Here is a 20,518-nt window from a genome sequence, read left to right as displayed (position 1 = left end):
TAACTCTTTCCTTTTTTCTTTTAAGCGATAAGTTACATAAATCGCTTGTGAACTTCCTGTGAATTATCTTCTTACTTATTAAAACTTTGTAACTAAACTATGATTAAGGTGTTAAGTAGCAACAAGAGAATTAAATTTAATGCTGAAACTTAGAAATTTCATAAAATTTGTACATTTTCGAAAAAAAAAAAACCTGGATTGATATTGTATTTGCTTTACATTATGACTTTCGATGCTAACCTATTAATTTTTTATCCATTTAGCATTTATCCCAATTCGTAAATCCATCTAAATTTAACTGAAAACGTAAATAAAAGATAGCACTCAAAACATAACCCTAACATTTTGGAGTCGTGATATTAATTTCAATTAATTTTGTATTAACTTATGGTAAACGACTTCTTTACTTACAAAACGCAGGGTAATATTACCAATAATAAAATTACACGCACCTTAAATACAATCTTGATAATAAAACATCCTAGAATATAAAGCCCGTTCATGCAATGCGTCTCTAAAACAAAATATAAGCGGAGGAATAAAAAGGAAAATATCAATATTTCGCTCTGGTTTTTTAATCTTGTTGTTGACATGCAGTTAATACCAAGGCAATTACATACAAATTTAAAATTTACTTTTCTGATAAAAATTTGCTTTGTCTGTTAAACGTTATAAACGCTTTTTTTAATTAGATTCAAAAAAGTTCGATTCTAGAAACAGCATGAACACAATGAATATTCGGATGAAACTCTGTCGCATCTGTAAAAACTATGATACGTGGACTAAATAATGGAAGCATTTATATACTAATAAATTTTTTCATATTTCTCAAAAAATACTTAGAGAATCATTTTATAAAGATTTAAAGGACCGACAATAAATTACAAACGGAAAATAGTGTGTTTGAATACCCCATGCTAAAAAATGTAGCAAAAAATTTGAAACCTGTAACAATGATTTTGGAAATTACATGCGATAATTGCACAAAATTTTGTAAGCTTAGCTTAAATATGTAAGGAAATATTGGCATTTTTACAAAAAAAAAAAAAAAAAAAAAAAAAAAAAAAAAAAAAAAAAAAAAAATTNTTTTTTTTTGTTTGTTTCTATTTTAAAAATATTCAATAAAATTGAACAAAACCTTTTCTTCAAAATTTGAAGAAAATTCGCTGAAAACTGAACGTAAGAGTAATTAAAGTAGTTCTTTTATACTGTGCATAAGCGGAGAAAATGCAACAATTTTCTAAGTAGTAGTTGTAGTTTTTAAAAGAAACTCAAAATGATACGGGGTTTTCTACAAATATTAGACTACAAAGACAAAACTAAATAACAAAGGATAATACTTTACGATAAACGTTCATACACCAAAATACGATTGCATAAAAAACGAAAACATGAGAAAAAAAATACTTTTATGACGGACGTTCCTCAACAATGCCGGTGAAATTTTTAATAAATCTAGTTTAATAGTACAAATAAAATTTATAGTACAAATGAAATTCGCGGAAAACCCGTTATTATTTTGAGCTTTCTTAGAACGGAAACTACTTAGAGAATTGCTTGAAACTTTTTAAATTTTTAAGATATTGAAATCGGACTTTTTTTTTTTATTAGTTGCTTAAATACGATAAAAGTAAAAAAAAAATTAATAAATTTTTTCCACGCATGTGCAGTATAAAAGGACTACTTTAATTACTCATATCTTTAACAGCTACAAACAAATTTTCGTAAATTTTGAAATAATTTTGTTATTAATTTTAAATTTCTCTAAAAATTGTTTAGATTCATTAAAATTTTTTAACGTTATAGCAAAAAAATAGTAAGACTGAAAAAAAAAAATAGTTTCTTATAAAAAAGTCAAATTTCCTTAAATGTTTAAGCTAGATTTACGAAATTTTGCCAATTATCATATATATTAAACAAAATAATTGTTACGAATTTCAAATTTATTGCTACATTTTTTGGTATAGGGTGTTCAGAAACACTATTTTCCGATTGTAATTTATTGTCGGGCCGCCAAACCTTTAAACTTCATTGATAAGTACGAGAAATCGCATAAATTAAACACTTCAAAAATTTATAAACTTATTCTCAAAGTATTTTTCTCAGCGTGGAATTGTTTCCATTATTTTTGTCAAACCCCTGTATACCATAATTGTTACGATAATAAAACGGTTCAAGAAACTGTATCTGATGCAAGGAGGAAAAAAAAAGTAGAAGATTTGGGAGACAAAAAAATAAACAAAATTGTCTTTAATGCACTCCAATTATATTTACGGAATGAAGGTTAGAATTGGCAATCTGTTCAAATATATAGTTAAATACATATAAATCATCGAAGTCTATCTTAAGTTCTATTGTTTGTTTTGTTTAAGTTTGTTGGATTTAGACTATAAAAATATGCTCAATTATATCAATCACAAATCAATACAATTACTATTAATATGTGACTGGTGGAAATATGTATGGCCTTTTTCCCAGATTCACCTTTCTCATCTAGTATTGCTTCGAATCAACGCAACTTCGATGAGTTAGCCAATATTCCTTTTTGGGTTTTACCGAGAGTTTTTTTTAAATTTAATTTAACAGAGATAGTATCGCTTTACTTTTCTAAGAACTACCCCCCCCCCANCTAACCCCCCCCCCCAATGGAATACATAGACGTTATAATATAATTTCGACAGTTGATATCGTCAGTGCAGAAAAATGTCGCTAATGTTCACGCATAATTGATAAATAAGGGACTAATTTTAACGAAACCAAATGCTTTTTACACTCTTTGAATTTTCAATGATGTAAAGCAATGCATATCACATGTTTTTTTTTTTTTTTTTTTTTTTTTTTTTTTTTTTTTTTAATCAATGGTGAAGCCCTACAACCAGGGCTCCTTTATTTAAACCACAATTTAAATCACTGAATTTTTTTTAACTAATATTTTTAAAAGAGAAATGATTATTTTAAAAATATACAAAGCATTTTAATCTAAGATTATTTAAATTTGTCATTGATTTTCAGAGTTTTACAATTAATAGTAAATATATTTTGTTTTGTTAACAACATTCAATTATCAGAAATACATTAGTATAAGTTAAAGAAAAAGAAAAAAAAAATACAGAACTTTTGAATTGACATTTCAAAATTTTATTATTACATAATTATTTTATGCTTAAATATTTTGTGAAATTAAATTTGTAATTTTTTTCATTTTTGCCTGTTTTTTTAGCAGATATTAATAATAAATCTTAATTTTATTTCCAATAATTTTGAATTGTGCATTTACATGCATTACTATAAAACAATTTTTAACACAGTTATATAGTTTTAAATACATTGCTATGATTTATTTTTATTAATATTTCAATTATAATCTATAATAATAAAATGAAGAGTTGGTTTGTTTGTGTGTGTGTCTCTCTCTTATAATTCCAGAATCATTTGTTCTATTGTCATGAAATTTGGTCAATTGGTAAAAGGAGCAACTTTTACCCACAATCCTAAAAATCGTTCAAAAATGGAATTTTCTAATTGGTTTAGTACTAGAGCCGTTGATATACATGAAACTACAGATAACTTTAATGATAGCTTCAGTGATCTCTGCTTTCTTATAGCTGTCATTTATCAAAAACGGAGTTCTTATATGTTTAATTATTTTTTTTATTAGTTACGTCAGATAAACTCAGCGTGGTAACAGGCATACTATGCCAAAAATTTAGCCTTTCCTTAGCAGGGTGTGTAGCCAATTCTTTCTACAAAAAATAAGCATCTTTTAAGTACTTTTTAAGCACTATATACATTAACAAAATGCAAAATAATTTTCTGAGACTTTAAATGATCATGATAAAATAACTGTTTTCTTGATTATATTAGCCATTATAAAATGATCAAGAGATTTTTTCAGTTCAATATCAGAGGGTGAAAAATAAAGTCTGGAATTGAGAATATTTTGTAAAATGCAGCAGAGTTGCAATAATCTCGCCGAACTCAGCTCAGCAGAAGCACATTCGGACTCGCAAGTATTTCACCAAACATGTAAAAAAATTGTCGCTTTCATACGCAACGGACCGATGGTATGCCGAAATAGATTGTGGTTGAATGAATTGAGAAAACGGTTAATAGAACAAAGTGAAAAGCACGTTTTTGCATAATACGTGGCAAAAATCAACAAGGCCAAGAAAATAAAATCTCATTTTGGAAAAGGGAAAATTAAGCACTTTTTAAAACCACCCAATGAAAAAAGTACATTAAAGTGCTTTTAAATAAAGAAAATCAAAAATAGGCACCTTTAAGAGCACTTTTTAAAAACACTATGCACCATGTTTAAAACTAAATAATTTAAAATCAACGGGATTTGAAATAACAAAATAAGGTACTGCAAAGGAAATTTAATTTAGAAATGGTTCTAAATTGTTTGAGAGAAAGATATAAAAAAAAAATCACCGTACAATTAAATGCCAATGTAGGAAGATTAATTTTAGTAAAAGGTGCTAAATAGAATGAAAATAAGCTACCTACTAAAGGGTTATTTAATGGAGATATAATAGTAATTCATGCAGGAGAAATATAGAAAATCACCATATTATTTTTGACACCACTGATGTTTAATTAATTTTGTTAATAGGTACCAATTAAAATAAAACCCAAAACTATAAGCCATGTATTAAAAGCAAAATTAATGAGGAAATGGTTCGAATTTTTTCGGGTAAAACTTAAAAAATTGCCATATCATTATTGACACCAACTATGCTTAATTTCGGTAATAGGTATCAATTGAAATAAAAAATCTATGCACCATATATTTTTCTAAAAATATTGTACGACATATATTTTTAAAATCTAAATTTATATATTTTTTATTTAAATTAAAATGTTAGTTATAGTTTCTATCCATTTCCATATTGCAAATTTTTGTATTATGAAAAACAAAAATTATCAACCAATAGACACTAGGATTGCCATGCACCAATATTTAAAATCTGCTGAAAATTAGTTACCTCTATAATTATTTTAAACAGCACTGTGCCATAGTTTAATTGGGATGCTCAACATTTCATATGCAATTATCTGGATTGAATAGTCAAAATCAGAGTCTACTTGTTAAACTTAAATAATACTGCATATTTCTGGTAAAAAAATCTAACAATGTTAATATACAGTCGGAGCCAATCTTTCATCACATATTTAACCTTTCCGCGACGAGTGTTTTTATTTTTTACAACAGAACAATTTTGGTAGCATAAACTATGAGTAGAGCACACTAGAATGCTAAAACTAAGATGTTATATTTTCATGCAGATTTTAAACACTGATTTAGGACCGGGACTTTGCTTGGGACGTAAGTGTCCCGTTAGGAGCGAAAGGGTTAAAATGGAATCAAATATTGCAACACTTTTTATTAAATTCGAAGTACATTTATATTAAGGTTAACACAATGCAATCATTCCATAAATGAAAAAAAAACAGCAGATGCATATAAAATGTTATTACCAGGCACCAGTTTTGTTACCAGTCTGCTACGAATTTCATAAAGATATAGCGGTACACGAACCCTAAACTACTATTTAACAGCACTAAATATACATATTATAAAAACGAGCAACATGTTCGTGTATATTATTTCTTTCCCACAAAGTACCTTATAATTATACTAATCTTTAATCATTACAGGAAATACACAGCAATAATAAATGAATTTAATTTTAAAATTGACTCAACAGCTATTGTTTCACATACAAGAAATATACTTCTTAATGGATAATACAGCGAAACCCGATTAAAACCTATGAACATTAACTTATCAGAACCGTGTCAATAGACTGAAAAAGAAAACACGCAGGCAATTCTTAAACCGTAAAAAAATACTGGTGCAGTGAATTCTGAGTAAATTCACATCAGGCAAACATGCTTAAATTAAAAACAAACACTGGTGAAGATTTCACACATCACTTCGAAATTCGTGATCCCTTATAACGACCAACCACCATTAACGACTATTATACTGTGGAACAGAGAGTGGTCACTCGCGAGAGGTTTCACTGTATTACTATACCGTCAAGAGAAGATAAAGATGGAAAATACAAGTTAAAATATTGCTATTGAAGTAAACACAAATGTGTGCTTCTAAAATATTGAACTTATAAATAATTTATGACAATTTTAAATAAGTTACCACATGAAAGTATAACACCATCACACTTGTATGAAACAACAGTGTTACCATAACAAGCTTTAACTACTGTTGGTTTACATGCTTAACATATTTTTATAAAACTAGATACATAATGGCATAAACATGCAGCAAATCAAACATAGTACAGTTATTAAGCTAGCAGAGTAATATTATGAATTAGCTTAAATAAGACATAGTACGAAAACATAATAAAATAACACTCAAATGAAGGTAACCAAACGTTTCCTACAATTCCTCGATAACAAGTCCTTTATTATGATAAATATTGTGATCTTGTAGTGCAACATTTTGAGTTAAAAGAAAATTATACATTAGACGAGAGTGACAAGTAAACAGTGAAACTAATTAAATAAACTGGGGATTCGATTTACTCCAAAGAGTTATTCGTTTCCGCCTTGTAGAATGCGATAATAACTAATTAAGTTGGGAAATAAAATCTGTAGTAGGTAATTTAAGGTAGCAGTTTCATTGCAAATTATTCAAAATGACAATGGGATAAACAGAATCAAAATTACTGGTAGACGAAACTAATGGACGAGGTAATGTTATTGTTTGTGTCAGCGAGAAAGTATTAAATTTTCGAGAAAAACACAACTGAACCAAACTTTATATACTATAAATAAAGTATGAGAGTGTAAAATAAGAGATAAAAGTAATTTTTTGACAAAACAAGCTTACCTATGCCGGAAAACACGCCCTCAAATGCTCAACAAGATAAACTTTGAAGAGCAGAATTTACCCACCTGTCATGTGTTCTATTGCCAAATTTGGTGTACGTAATTCTAGTATCATCACTAGTTTTTGAAAAAACTTTTTCTTTCTGAGCATTGTATCAATATTAATTTTATTAAAACTTATTTTTAAACACCGAAGACCCTTTGTTTAACGAAAAGAATCAAAATTAGAAGAGATTTGATTCTTAATAAATATTCCCTCTGTAATTCAAAGAATTTACTTTATCAGAGTGGCAACATTTAATAGTAAATATAAACAAAAGCAGACGGAATTACATTTTCTTTTTATTCAATTTAAAAATCGATTCTTCTAAATTTATGCAAATGTGGATTTTCGGATATGGCTCGCTTATGTGGAAAACTAATTTTCCGTACGAAAAACGAGAAGTTGGTTACATTAAGGGATTTATAAGAAGATTTTGGCAAGGAAGCGAAGATCATCGAGGAGTTCCTGGAGCAGTAGGAATCTAAACATATTTTAGAATAAAAATTTTGATTATACGTATAAAAAAGATTTTAAAGAAACTTTATCAATATTTTCTTTGCATTAGTTTTTTCAATCAATCTTATTAAATATATTAATTCTTAATACCATAAATAATTTTTATACATCTTAAAAATGTTTAAATAATTTATTAGAAACTTTTATTAAAACTCTTTTAATTTAATAAATTCTTAGTTTATAAAACAATATTTTACTGATAAGAAATCCTTCAATTTGAAATATTATTATATATTATAAACTGATAAAGTATATATAATATTTATATTATATATACTTAAGTTTATAATCATATATACTTTATAAGTATATATAATTATAAACTTTGAAGGTAAATATCCTGAAAGATTCAAGTTTGATTAATTTCTTTTATCATAAAAGAAACAAGGGTACTTGGAAATGGAGACTTAAGGATAACTGGTGCGAAGAGGACAAGTATAGGGTTGGATTGGCATTAGACCCTAGTTGCCCCTCTTCAAAGATCCTTGGTACCCAATATTCCTTTAAACTTAAAAGCAAGCAGAAAAATTAAACATAGTTTTTATAACTTACTTTGTGATTTCTTTCATTCTTATTACAAATAAAATACTTTTTATAATTAATCAAACAGGAAACTATTTAAATTACTAAAGGAAACTATGTCGCACCCTTATGTAAATGTAAGGTTGGAGATTAAATATGTACTGCTCCCAATAAATGTTCAAGTTTAGGTGGGTGCCTAAAAAATGAAAAAAATAAAGAAAAAATTAATGTGAAGGCACATTTTATCTTTGTATGTACAAATTATAATATTATATTTTGATATACAAATTATAATATTATATTTTGAAGATAATACCGTTATGGACCAACATAAGTAATTCTAGAATTCGTTAATACAAATTCAATTTTATAGAATAGGAGGTCAATTAAAAAATTTCTATGTTAATTAAAAAAGAAAGTTTTTAAAAATGAAACATAAAATATTTAGCTTTAAAAAGAAAGTTTAAAATTTCTAATCAAGTAAGTGAATAATAAAATCAGAAAGATTTTTTATATTTCTGGGAAATTAAAAATAGATAATTTTTAGGGGTCCCATACTTCTAGTCTGACCCTGGACAAGTTATATAAAAAAAACATTGCTATGTTACAAAAATTTATTAACTAGAAACAAATGTAAAATTTTACTTACATTCACTTATACCTGTCTTTTATCCTTTTCTTAGAGTTTTGCATTATGCAATAAACATTTAATTCCTATTTTTTACTAGTTCTTTATGAGTTTTTAAATTACTAAGTTCATCCCCTTATTCTGTAACTACTAATACAATTTGCTTGCTATTAGCACTGAATAAATATGATATTAACTTTGGTTGAATAACTTTAGAATCAGTTAGTAGAATTTTAAACTTTAAAAAAAAAAACTATTTAGAATAATTGTTTTACTGATTATTATTACTATTAGTGCATTCCAATTAAGGGACATATAATTATGTGTGAGAAATTAGTTGGGAAAAGTTATTCCATTTATAATATTTAGCTGTGTACATCATAAATATATTATTAATATCATATTTTAAAATAGCATATTAGTATAGCTGTTGGCTATGTACCACTTAAGAGTATGATGTTGATTCTTCATAAAAGTAGTAAAATTTGTAAAATCCATATTGCATTTTTTAAAATTGTATTATGTCAATTTTTATAGCTATTTTTAAAGTTGAAGAACAATCATTAACAGTCAGTTTTTGTAACTTGTAATTTAAAAGTATATATGCATGTCTAAGAGCAATAAAAATAATACATTTCTTTTTAAAAAAAGGAAAATGCATTAAATTTAATAAAGAAATAAAACCCAAGGCACTGTTGTAGGTGAATTTTTTATTTACTTTATAACAAGCAACATTATATAAAGATAATTATTATTAAATAAATAATTATTATGGCAGAACACTTTTATAAAAATAAATTAACAAAAAGAGTAAAAATCAAATATTTTATATTTGATTTTTATTCTTTATAGACCACTATTTTAAATTTTTGTGGAACTTTCCCCATTAGCAAAATATTCACTCTTTTCCAAAATAAGGACTGTGATGTAAAATTTTACATAAATGCATTAACATATGTTATACATACGTGTGTTGTATAAATATATTTAAAAGTGCATAATATTTTTTATTTGAATAAACTTGAAAAATTTCTAGTCTCACATGAAATTTTTTAATTTTGGCAGGCAATAAACTGGAATAATACACTTTTCTAATTATTAGTATTGAATTTTGAATAATAAGTTTCAATATCCTTTTCTTTTTTATCAAGACAAAATATTGTACTCAATAAAACTGTATTTAAAAAACTAAAATGAATACTTCCTAATATTTTCAATTAAATTTTTCTTTTCTAATAAAACTGTCACATGGAATTTGCATTATATCTTTAGGCTAAATTGTTTCCTTATTATGTTTTTATACTGTATTATATTATATCATATTATATTATTATGTTTACATTATATTATTGTTATAAACTTCTCAACTTAAAGCTTTTTTCATTATTATTTACAGCCTGGTCGAGTAGTTACAATTATTCAATCATCTAATCAAAAGGTAACTCCTTTCTTTGAATATTATGTAAACAAATATTAAAAATTTCCAATAATTTTCTATAATTCAATTTAGCCTTTTGACAATTCTGCAAGTAGAATGCCCCATTTCAAATTGGAATCCCCCCCCCCCCCACAGCCAAACCAGTTTTCTCATGCTATTAAATAAAGAAATTATTTATAGGGAAGAAACATCAATCCAGAATTTTTCTACTTATCAAATAGCCAGATTGTTAAAGTTTTGAAGTGTATATTACATTGTTTACCAAGATTAAAATCTGAACATTTCAGTTCATATGAAATCTTTTAAATTTTTTCTTGTCCTGGTGAATAGCACATTGCACACTTAAAATATTGTTTACTCAACATAAAAATTGAATATGTAATTGAATTTTGTGAGTTTATTTTGGCACTGCAGTTTGCATTGCACAGAACGAGAATCTTCCTACATGAACACCATGCATCATAGATAGTTAATCCATGTAACGAAATATTTAAATGTAACTGTAAAAAAAGAAGAAAAATATCATATACGGAGATTAGTATTTGCAATGTAATATTCAAATTCAGGTTTTTATTCACCGATAATTATTTTAATCAACTGCATTAAATCAACTGCATTTTGTAACAAATTTTTAAAGTTTTTCTTTCTTTTTAAATTCAGGATCAAGTGTATGGAATTGCTTACAAAATTGCTGAGAAAGACATCTCCTTTGTAAAAGATTATTTAGATTATAGAGAAAAGGATGGATATCAGCAGAAAACAGTTACTTTTTATCCATGTGATGAAGATTTGAAGCCCTTTAATTTATCAATATATATTGGTGATACTAATAATCCTTTCTATTTGGGTCCAGCTCCTTTAAATGTTATTGCAAAGCAAATCTCTAAATCTGAAGGTCCAAGTGGTAGGAATGATGAATATCTTTTCCAATTAGCAGAAACAATGAAAAAACTTTTACCTAATGTTTATGATGATCATCTTTATGAACTAGAAGCTTTAGTAAAAGAAATGAGGGAAATAGAGAGAAATTTGTGTGTAAATAAGATTTAAGTATTACTTTAAATAGGAATGGAACTATATTTATTTTATTAAACTATTTAATTCATTTTTCATGTAAATTTATTGCTTTTTTTCATAAAAAAAATTTCATTTTGGACATTTTCTAACTTTTATCAACAAACCTTTTGTAAATATACATTTTTAAATAATAAGTAAAACTATGACTTTCAAAGTTCAAATAGAAAACTGTTACAATGTAAAAACAATAAAATAAAAAACAACATCAATAAAATCAGTTTGGAAAAACAAATATTTCAAAAATCTTCATGGCATTTGTTATTTCATCAAATTCTCATATTACATTAAACAATTATCAAATATAAGGTTACCTGTCTAGCAATTAAAATTACTGTTTGTTTTAGGTAAAAATAATTTTTAGCTAACTTAAAAATTAACAGAAAAACTAAAATTAACAGAAAAGCATTTATAAAATACCTAAGCATATCATTTATAAGTGATATCAATAATGCGTCAGATCAATAAAAATAGATAAAATATCTTGTTGATTCCAGGTACAAAATTCACACTAATATTATTTTAATAAACATTTATAATGTAAAATGAGAAAGTAGTTGAAAATACAGTAGGGAACCGATTATCCAGAACGATCGGGACTATCACTATTCCGGATAATTGATTTTTCCGGTTTTCTGAATCGCTACAAAAAGCCGGTTTTTTTATTGTTAAACCCAACTAAAAAAAAAATAAAATTGGATATAATCTTAAAAAGAAGAAAAAATGATGAAGTAATACACTAATGATTATTTCCAAAATGATGGTAAGGTAAAAATCTTTCAAAAGAGAAAGAAAAATCCTAAAATCTTAGAGGAAAAAAATTTTTTTTTTCTTTCAAAAAATGACGGGAAAATTAATTGAATTTCGTTCCGGTTTTTTGGTTCTCTGATTTCCGGATAACGGGTTCTGTACTGAACTTGATTATACTTTACATGATTTTCTGTTATTTAAGTATTAATATTTGAATTATTATATAAGTATTAATATTTACAGTAAGTTTTTAACTATTTTTGTGATTAAATATACTTTTGTGACAATTTGCAATTATTTTCCTTCAAAATAATAATAATAATGATTTGAGGAATAAATTTTTTACGAGATTTTTTCCTATCACTTTTTATAGTGAATAAACTCCAAGATGCCTATTATCTGTGTTACAAACATAAATGTATGACTTTAACTTGCAATATGATTTAAAAATTGATGCAGTTAAGTTAATTAACAAATGTCCTTCTTAACTCTTTTTGATGATTTTAAAAACTTTAAAAAAAAAATTAAATCTTATGTATGTTTGATAATATTTTCAATTTATCAAACATACATAAGATTTCCTTTTTTGAATTTCTTATTCCTAGAAATCAATTTTATAAATAACTAGTAGCTAATACATTAGTATAATTCATTTCATACTTAATTATATGAATAAATAAAGTAATAATTTTGTTTTATAATACTATTTCAGAAGAAGAAAACCATTAATTTTTATAATGACTTTTTCATCCAATAATGCCCTAAGTTACTTTTTATGTTTGCTTTATTATTTACTTTCGAAATGGGTAAAGGAGGTGGAGGAGGTGGTGCAAAACAGTTTTGCTGTTCATTGCATTCTGATAGCATTATTTCCTTAGTAATTTTTTTACATGATTCTTCACAATTCTTTTCATTTAAAAGTGGTTGTTGATGTTTTATGGAATCAAACAATCCTCTCATCAGTAATCCATTTGGTTTAAAACTAATCTGAAACAGAAAAAAAATAAAATTATTGGTAAAACATAGAAATTAGTTACATTTAGTTTTGAAAGAAAATAGTATGTCTGCTAATTAATTACAATAAAATCTGATTAATAAAATTCTCCACTCTAACGCACAAAATTTTTCAAAATATATAATATTATCAATTTTAGCCTGAAAATTTAATATTTTCTTAACAGATGGGCCAAGTTCAAGATCTAATGCAAGTTCTTTCTTTACAACGAAAAATTTAATAATCAACCTTAAAAGAAAGAATTTATTTTCCTTAAACCATCATCAACATATTCTTCAACAGTTTGGATTATAACAAGGGATAGAAAAAGGTTTAAAAATTTTTTTTCGTAGCAAGAACATAATGCTATAAAATTTTTAAAAATCAATGAGTCAGTCTGTAGAAATACTAAGCAAGTTCACATCTTTTGAGAAAGCCCCTTAAAAATTTAAGAAGTAAGGGAAAAAAGGTAAACAAATTGAAAAAGCATAATATTCAGTGGAACCCCCTGAATTAACATTTTCTATTGGAGAAAGATAAAACAGGCACAATAAAGAAAAACGAAAATCAGGAAAAAATATATATATGCATATTTTTCAAAAATGGACACTTTCGTAAATGAACTAGTATTAAAAAAAACGTGTATTCTTTACTTGTTTTTGTTTATAGATACAATTTAAACAATATCCCTCTCATACTTACTATCGTTTGTTCAGTTTGCATTGGCAAATAAATAGTGTTTCAGAGTTTTTAGGCTTAAAAATCTATAATCAGTTGTGAGTATATCCTCCAATATTTTTTACTCATCTTCATTGTTTTCATCACTATTATCAGGAGCAGGCATTAAATCAGATATTGAAGGAATTGAAAACGGGATGTGTGTTGCAATTGGTATGCATGTCACCCCTATTGGATACCAAGAAGCCTGCTTTATTCAACCCATTTGTAATGCATTTTAATCGACACAGAAATCCAATTCAGAACTTCCAGAATATCAAAATAAAAAAATATTAAGAAAACAAATAAGTAGATTCAAATTCATTCAAAATATTTGAGAGTGGCTCTTATTTAATGAGATCTTTTTGATGATCTTTGAAAGAGATTGACAGCCTCTTGTTACAGTCAGAATGCACTAAAGACATTACTATCAAAGATTTAGTTTTGGAGTTAAAAAATCAAATTAAAAAAAGTTATTTTAGAAAAAAAACTCAGCATCTCAAACAAATCTCTTCCTTTAGAGTAAAAAAAAATTTATAGTATAAAATTAAATGCAAACTTAAACAAAAAACATAATTGTTTATTTATATTTATTTAAAATACTAGTTCTGTTGCTGTTGTTAATTTACGTCGCACTAGAGCTGCACAATGGGCTATTGGCGACGGTCTGGGAAACATCCCGGAGGATGATCCGAAGACATGCCATCACAATTTTGATCCTCTGCGGAGGGGATGGCACCCCCGCTTCGGTAGCCCGACGACCTGCGCGCGAAGTCGGACACTTTACGGTAGCACAGTTTAACGAGGACCAATACCGCACACCCTCGGTCCCTACGCAGACTGATACAAGTGGTCACCCACCCGCACACTGACTGCAGCCAGTGATGCTTGACTTCGGTGATCTGCTGGGAACCGTGTCTTAACGATCAGTCCACTGCGGGACAAAATACTAGTTCTATCATTCATAATTGGTAAATTTGTTTTTACACATAGTTATATCAGTAGGTATAATTTTTATTGCCACTAAATTCTATTCATCCATCCGGTTTTCGTGACGTCAACCCAAGTGGTATTTCCATAAGATTATTATTTTTTTTTGAAAGAATTATTGCTACAAACCTATATTTTATGATAGTTTAAACAATTTATTATTACATCCCAGCATGAAACTAAATTAAGCAATCATAATTTATTAACTACAGACCTAATTTAATATTTTTTTTTATTTGATAAATAGAGAATGACTCTAAAGCTAAGAAACTTTCAATTTACTAAAAAAAGTTGAAATCTATTTCAAATACATGGTAACATACTTGATATTAAATATTATTTTGTTACATTTTAGAACTTATATAATTATCAATATATTTGTCTTAGATAATTTCCCTGTTTTTGACTTTTTAAGCATTAAATCAAATAATATAATCACTGTATCAATAGAACATTTTATATTATATACTATTTTGTTATTGAAAAATATAGCAAGAAATAAATGAGATGTCCTATGAATAGGACATATCTACATTTTTTAAAAATATTTTTAGGTTAACCAATTAGTATGCAGGCACAAAAAGAGGTCTATATATGAAAAACTACTATCTGAAATGAGTGGAATACATATTTGTTTATACCAAGTCGATATTTCTTTCTGTTACTCACCACTTAAACTTTTAAAAAGTAAGGTGCCTTACTTCAGATCCAAATGTAAACGTTTGTATTATTAATATATTATGGTAGACAGACCTTGTTTCTGCAAAATTAGTCCTAGCAATGAAACATATGCGCTGAAACTTTTTTCTTTTTTGAAAAAATTAACTGTCTTTTTAAAAGGACGAATGGGTTAATTTTTAGTTTCATTTTTTTTTTTAAATATTGAGCTCCACTTATTCCAATAAAATTTAATACTTTCATAAACTAAAAATATATAAACAAAATAGTTAAAAAATATTATGCAAAATGGTAAAATAACTTCATAAAAATTTAAACCCTTTTATATCACCTGATGTTTGTTTCTAAAAAATTTTATAAAAGAAACTTTTTATTATTCTAATTATAATTTTAAAAAGGATAAATTAAAAATTAAATTCATACAGATGATACTGCTTCAGAATACTGGTAACCTAGATGTTCATAAAACCCTTGCTGATCTTGAGTGTTTAAATACACAGTGGTAAAATTCAAGCTGAAAAATACAAGACAAAAGTGCATTAGAAAAATGCTGGTTTACAATAGAATTTGTGATACAAATTGAAAAAGTTAAAGATAAATTAAATAATATAAAATCTATGAAATAAGTTATTAATTCTTCTATTACTTCAAGTGTTTTTTTTTTTAATAGAGTTTATAAATCACTAAAATTACAAGCATCATAATTCTTTAAAGATTAGTCGTTATGCTTTTTCTAGAGTATTACAGAGATTTGTAGATTTTCATATTAGGATTCTAAATAAGTTTTAAGAAGTGTAATCAATAGTTATGATTGCATGAACTATTAAAAAAAAATCAGCGCTAACATTTGTTTCAGCTGCTAAGCTACTTGAAATATTAAAGCAATTGAAATTCACAGCATTTTCCCCGCAATCTTTTAATTTTTGATAATAAAATAAATTTTTGTGATTTAAATAATATTCATTTGGAGAGATTACAAAACCTTTGTATAAAGAAAAGTAAACAACATTCAGAATTGTGACTATAAAAAAACTCATTTTATTAAATTATACCTTTTTCATGGTTTATAAGATTTTTTAAAAAAAAAATCAAATAACTAATTTTAATTCACATTATAACTCATTAATATTAACATATCTGCAATTCTTTTTTAAATGTTTCATCAAAAACATAGAAAATGTGGTTCATAGCTTATTTCAATATTATGTAATATTGAAGCTCCAGCTTATAAAACTGTCTCTATTAATTTTCGTATCAAAAATTCCTTTTGTAAAAAATCCATTTCTACAGCATAATTTCTAGGAAAGAAATTTTTAATAGAAAGCTTTGAGCACTGCATCGTAATTTGCCAAATACACATGATGTTGGATGAATCATTTGAAAAGATACATATATCAGAGATACATATATTAACAACCAAAATCATTAGTGAGAGTTGATTTAATGCACTTGGATTATTCCCAGATTACAAATTCTGGACAAATTAACTATTAAAATACTTCCAAATGAGTGAGTTGATTGTTGCATATAAAGAAATTACTTTGATCAAGAGTAGCTTAAAAGCTAAACTCTGTTGTGTATGCTAAATAATGCAATGGCAGTTTTTTTTAAAAATAAATTTTAATAGCATTAATTAAACATGCAAAAGTTAATTACTTTATGCATTTCAGTACGTTAGAAAATATTGAACATAGGCATATAGAAATGAGAAAGGAAGTACACATATAATTAGTCAAAAATTAATTTAAATAAGTATTCCATTTCAAAATAAGTATAAATAACATTATTATGTCCAACAGCTTGTAATCATACAGGTTTGTTATACCGTGAAGTTTATGGATAATTTATTTCCATACTTAATCTTATTAAAAAGACAATCCTCAATGTTTACAAAATTTTACCATCAACAAGTTCTTTGAAATTTTAAGAATGTAACAGAATACAAGATTGTTTTTTATTAAAAGAAAAACTTAATTGAAAAGTGAAATATTAACTAACTTTTTGGCATATTCTTCAGATTTCTTCATTAAATATTTTCCATATCCTTTTCTTTGTTTTTCCTTAGCAATCACAACTACAAAAATAAATGTACCTGATATTACATAAAACATTAATTTCTTATAATGTGAATTAGTAAAAAAGACCATTTGAAATATTAATGTATACACAAGAACAGACATTAAAACTTTCTATAAACCAAAGAATAGCATTATACTTATTAACACATACATCATTAATTTGATTCATCTTTTTATCTAAAAATTAAAGTATTATAAAATTTTAATGAATCAATAAAGCGCAACTTCAGAAACACCATGACCAAAAGTTTTCCTACAACTTATGAAGCACGCTAAAAAATTTTATACTTCTACTTTAGTCCCAATTCTTTTCAGACAATTTATTGCAAGGTATATATAAGTTATTGCAAGGTTAAATGTTTTACTACTCATAATTTTTTTTTACTTATGTAGAATGAAGGAATTTTGTTAAATAAGTTCATTAAAGGAGAGCAACCGCACAAATTTTTCAGAGACTTAAAAGCTCAGGGATTGGAGAGAGATTTTATTTACAGAACTATTATATGGTATAGTGCGGCTTTCAGGAGAACTCCTCCAGACATCAGTCTCACGTTGTGGCAGGTACCATGGGTACGAGGGAAAGTCACTTTGAATAGGGGTGAATAGTTTTGTTGTGATCTTTGCATAGGTCAGCGTGAGTAAACCAATTGACACCTTCATTTCTCCATTTCACCCCCATTAGAAATGTGCTCTCGCTTGTTACCATAGCAGTAGACAGCCCAGACTTTTCATCTGGACAAGTTCTCCTCAAAGCCGCACTATATGATGAGATGTCCTCTGTCGATGACAGAAAAAGAGATCTGGCAGACCATGGTTTGTTTGGACAAAAGAGATTATGAAAAGGGTCAGAGAAAGGATACGACAAACGCACGAAGGTTTCTGCTTTTAATAAGGTGGTGGTCCTTCTCATACCACACATGTTTTCAGGAGTAATGCAGTAAACATTTAGTTGACCTTTTGTCCGAGAACGAATGCCCCCTCCCCAACATCCCTGATCAGAACTTTATTTTGATTGATTATAAGCTTTTTTATTTTGGTTGATCATAAATGCTCCTTCAACTGAACAATTATAAAATAACCAATTTTAGAAAATTCAAAAGTATAATTCTAAAGATATGTCAGGAAAAATCAATAAAAACCTTGGGCACTGCAGGTCATGGATTTGAAAAGAGACTTAAGCTCGTTAAGAAAGTAAAAGGCAATATTGTACCAATTGTGAGAAGTATTGTTCTATAGAACTATTATTGCAGTATTGTTCCAATTGTAAAGATACTCAATGATTGCTACCTTCATTTTTTGCAAAGAGTTTTTGTATGATATAGTTGGTACTATAGTAACAAAGCCTTGAAAGTATGTGAGAACTTATTGGTTCACCCTGTAAGAACCAGCATATACTGTCTATTGCTGTTTCTCATTCTTATTGTTTATTTCCCTTACATTAATGTATTTTACTTTAAATTTGGCTAGAAAATAAGGAATGTAGTTCTTATTTTTTTAAAAATAGAAATGATGAAATACTTTACCTGATCCTATCCAGCATCCCTTATTATCTTCTAAAACCCTTGTCAAACGACTGTGCCCAATCACACATTTAACACCATTTATTTCTTCAATTAGAATCACAGAATCTGGCAGTTCACTTGAAGTATTTTCTAACGATTGAGTTCTGTGAATATAAATGTAAATTAATCATGCTAAAAAATAAAAATTTGAATAACAGAAAAGGTTGAAAAGGAAATTACATATCAACTTTTAAAAAATCAGCAAATGTACAATCAACTAAACAAGTTTTAAAAAATAATAAAATTATTTTATTAAGTTGCAATGATGTTTAATATTTTTTATGACAACACTCAAATACGCCATCCGGGAAAAGATGTCTAGAGCATTCTCCTTCCCTCTCCTCCTCTGCTCAGATGTATAGAAATGTATTATGATCTTTCCCCTTTCTAAAATATTTTTTGCATTAAGATTATCAAAAATATTTTTTAACCCTTCCATGATGCTTATATTAGCATTATGTTTAATGCAGTTTTAAGTTCCTTACTGTTTTCGAGCTTAAAAAATTTGAATACGCTTGAAAATTAAGACAGGAACTAATGTACTTCCTACTTTTATGACTATCCACACACTAATGGTGAAAACATGCCTACTTCTTCCATGTGCCACACGTAGTCCATTTTGATAGCCAATACTTAGAAACAATAGAATTTATTTTCTTCTATGAAATGACAAGTGTTTCAAAATAATTTTATCACACATTAAAGTATTTTATTTTTTCTAGGCCCGAAGTTAAACCATCAAACATTTATAACTATATATCCACATTTTCCCTTTTCATAAATCATTCATATTTCATTTATTGTATTTATACTCTCTAAACAAATATATATAAAAATAATTTTATTTTTTACTTACAATCAATCTTGAACAAATTATTATATGCCATCAACATATTTCATTCAAGAACACAGTCTAAAACTGAAATTTACACCTTTTTTTTTTTTAATCAATATGATTGTTTTTCAAAAGAATCATGTTTATTTTCTACATTTAAAATAGTATTTAAAGCGAAATAACAATTGACGTTTTCTAGTTTATAGATTATTCTACAATTATGGATTATAGGTTGTATAAAATTTGAAAACACAATAAAAAATAATACTTAAACTAAAAGTTAAAGCAAAGTTTTTTATGCTTTATCGTCCCTAGACCTTTGATAATAAACAAAGATACAAAAATTTTTATAATAGAAAACAAAAGATATCTGCTTTGTGTTTGGATGAATAAAGCAAATTATAACTTGCTTGTTTAAAAATAACAAAATTATTTGTATTATCATAAGCTCTCTAGTATTAATCTTGAAGCAAGAAGTTAATTTATTAATGAAAAGTATTGGAAACACAAGTACAAATGATCTTAATTTTTCATTACGTAAAAGTTAAATAAAATTTTCAACAAAACCTGGCAGAAGAGCTTCTTTCCCACTGCTTATTTAATAAGTCAGCACATTCTTGGATATATTCTTTATTCTTATGAAGGTAAACAACAGAAAGGGAGCTTTCGGACATTTATTTATAAAATGTAAACAAATCGTCTGCTAAAACGATAATTCGATACCGATAAATATTGTTTCCTTAGAAGGAAATCTATTGCTATTCGTAGAAAATGAAGATGGCGCTTTAAAGCAATTGCAAGTTTCATTATTTTTCACTGTAACCAAAATGGG

At 26.7% G+C, this 20,518-nt stretch overlaps 3 protein-coding genes across 5 annotated transcripts in view; 1 reads left to right on the top strand and 2 right to left on the bottom strand.

Annotated features, from left to right (window-relative positions):
- The window catches only part of LOC107442486 (Ras-like protein A), a 42,853-nt gene extending 35,851 nt beyond the window's left edge, over positions 1-7,002 (bottom strand). Inside the window, exon 1 of one of the 3 annotated variants that reach the window (XM_016056065.4) lies at positions 6,863-7,002. The gene's annotated coding sequence lies outside the window, so the exon portion shown is untranslated. The remainder of the gene's footprint in view (positions 1-6,862) is intronic. The other 2 variants (XM_071177460.1, XM_071177462.1) reach the window with 2 other exon arrangements.
- Positions 7,003-7,140: 138 nt separating this feature from the next.
- Positions 7,141-11,126, top strand: LOC107442488 (putative glutathione-specific gamma-glutamylcyclotransferase 2). The gene is made up of 3 exons (XM_016056067.3): positions 7,141-7,377; positions 9,967-10,008; positions 10,669-11,126. Exons 1-3 carry the CDS (start codon positions 7,237-7,239, stop codon positions 11,056-11,058), a joined length of 573 nt encoding a protein of 190 aa, XP_015911553.1. The 5' UTR covers positions 7,141-7,236; the 3' UTR covers positions 11,059-11,126.
- Positions 10,646-20,427, bottom strand: LOC107442487 (N-alpha-acetyltransferase 80). Its single transcript, XM_016056066.4, has 5 exons — positions 20,254-20,427; positions 18,813-18,955; positions 17,210-17,285; positions 15,635-15,725; positions 10,646-12,819 (listed from the first exon to the last, which is right to left on the bottom strand). The coding sequence occupies exons 1-5, from the start codon at positions 20,358-20,360 to the stop codon at positions 12,565-12,567; spliced, it is 672 nt and encodes a 223-aa protein (XP_015911552.1). The 5' UTR covers positions 20,361-20,427; the 3' UTR covers positions 10,646-12,564.
- Between the last annotated feature and the right edge of the window lie 91 nt (positions 20,428-20,518).

The sequence above is a fragment of the Parasteatoda tepidariorum genome, chromosome 2 (genome assembly GCF_043381705.1).
Source record: "Parasteatoda tepidariorum isolate YZ-2023 chromosome 2, CAS_Ptep_4.0, whole genome shotgun sequence".
Lineage (NCBI taxonomy): Eukaryota > Metazoa > Arthropoda > Arachnida > Araneae > Theridiidae > Parasteatoda > Parasteatoda tepidariorum.
This window is presented reverse-complemented; position numbering and strand designations above follow the sequence as displayed.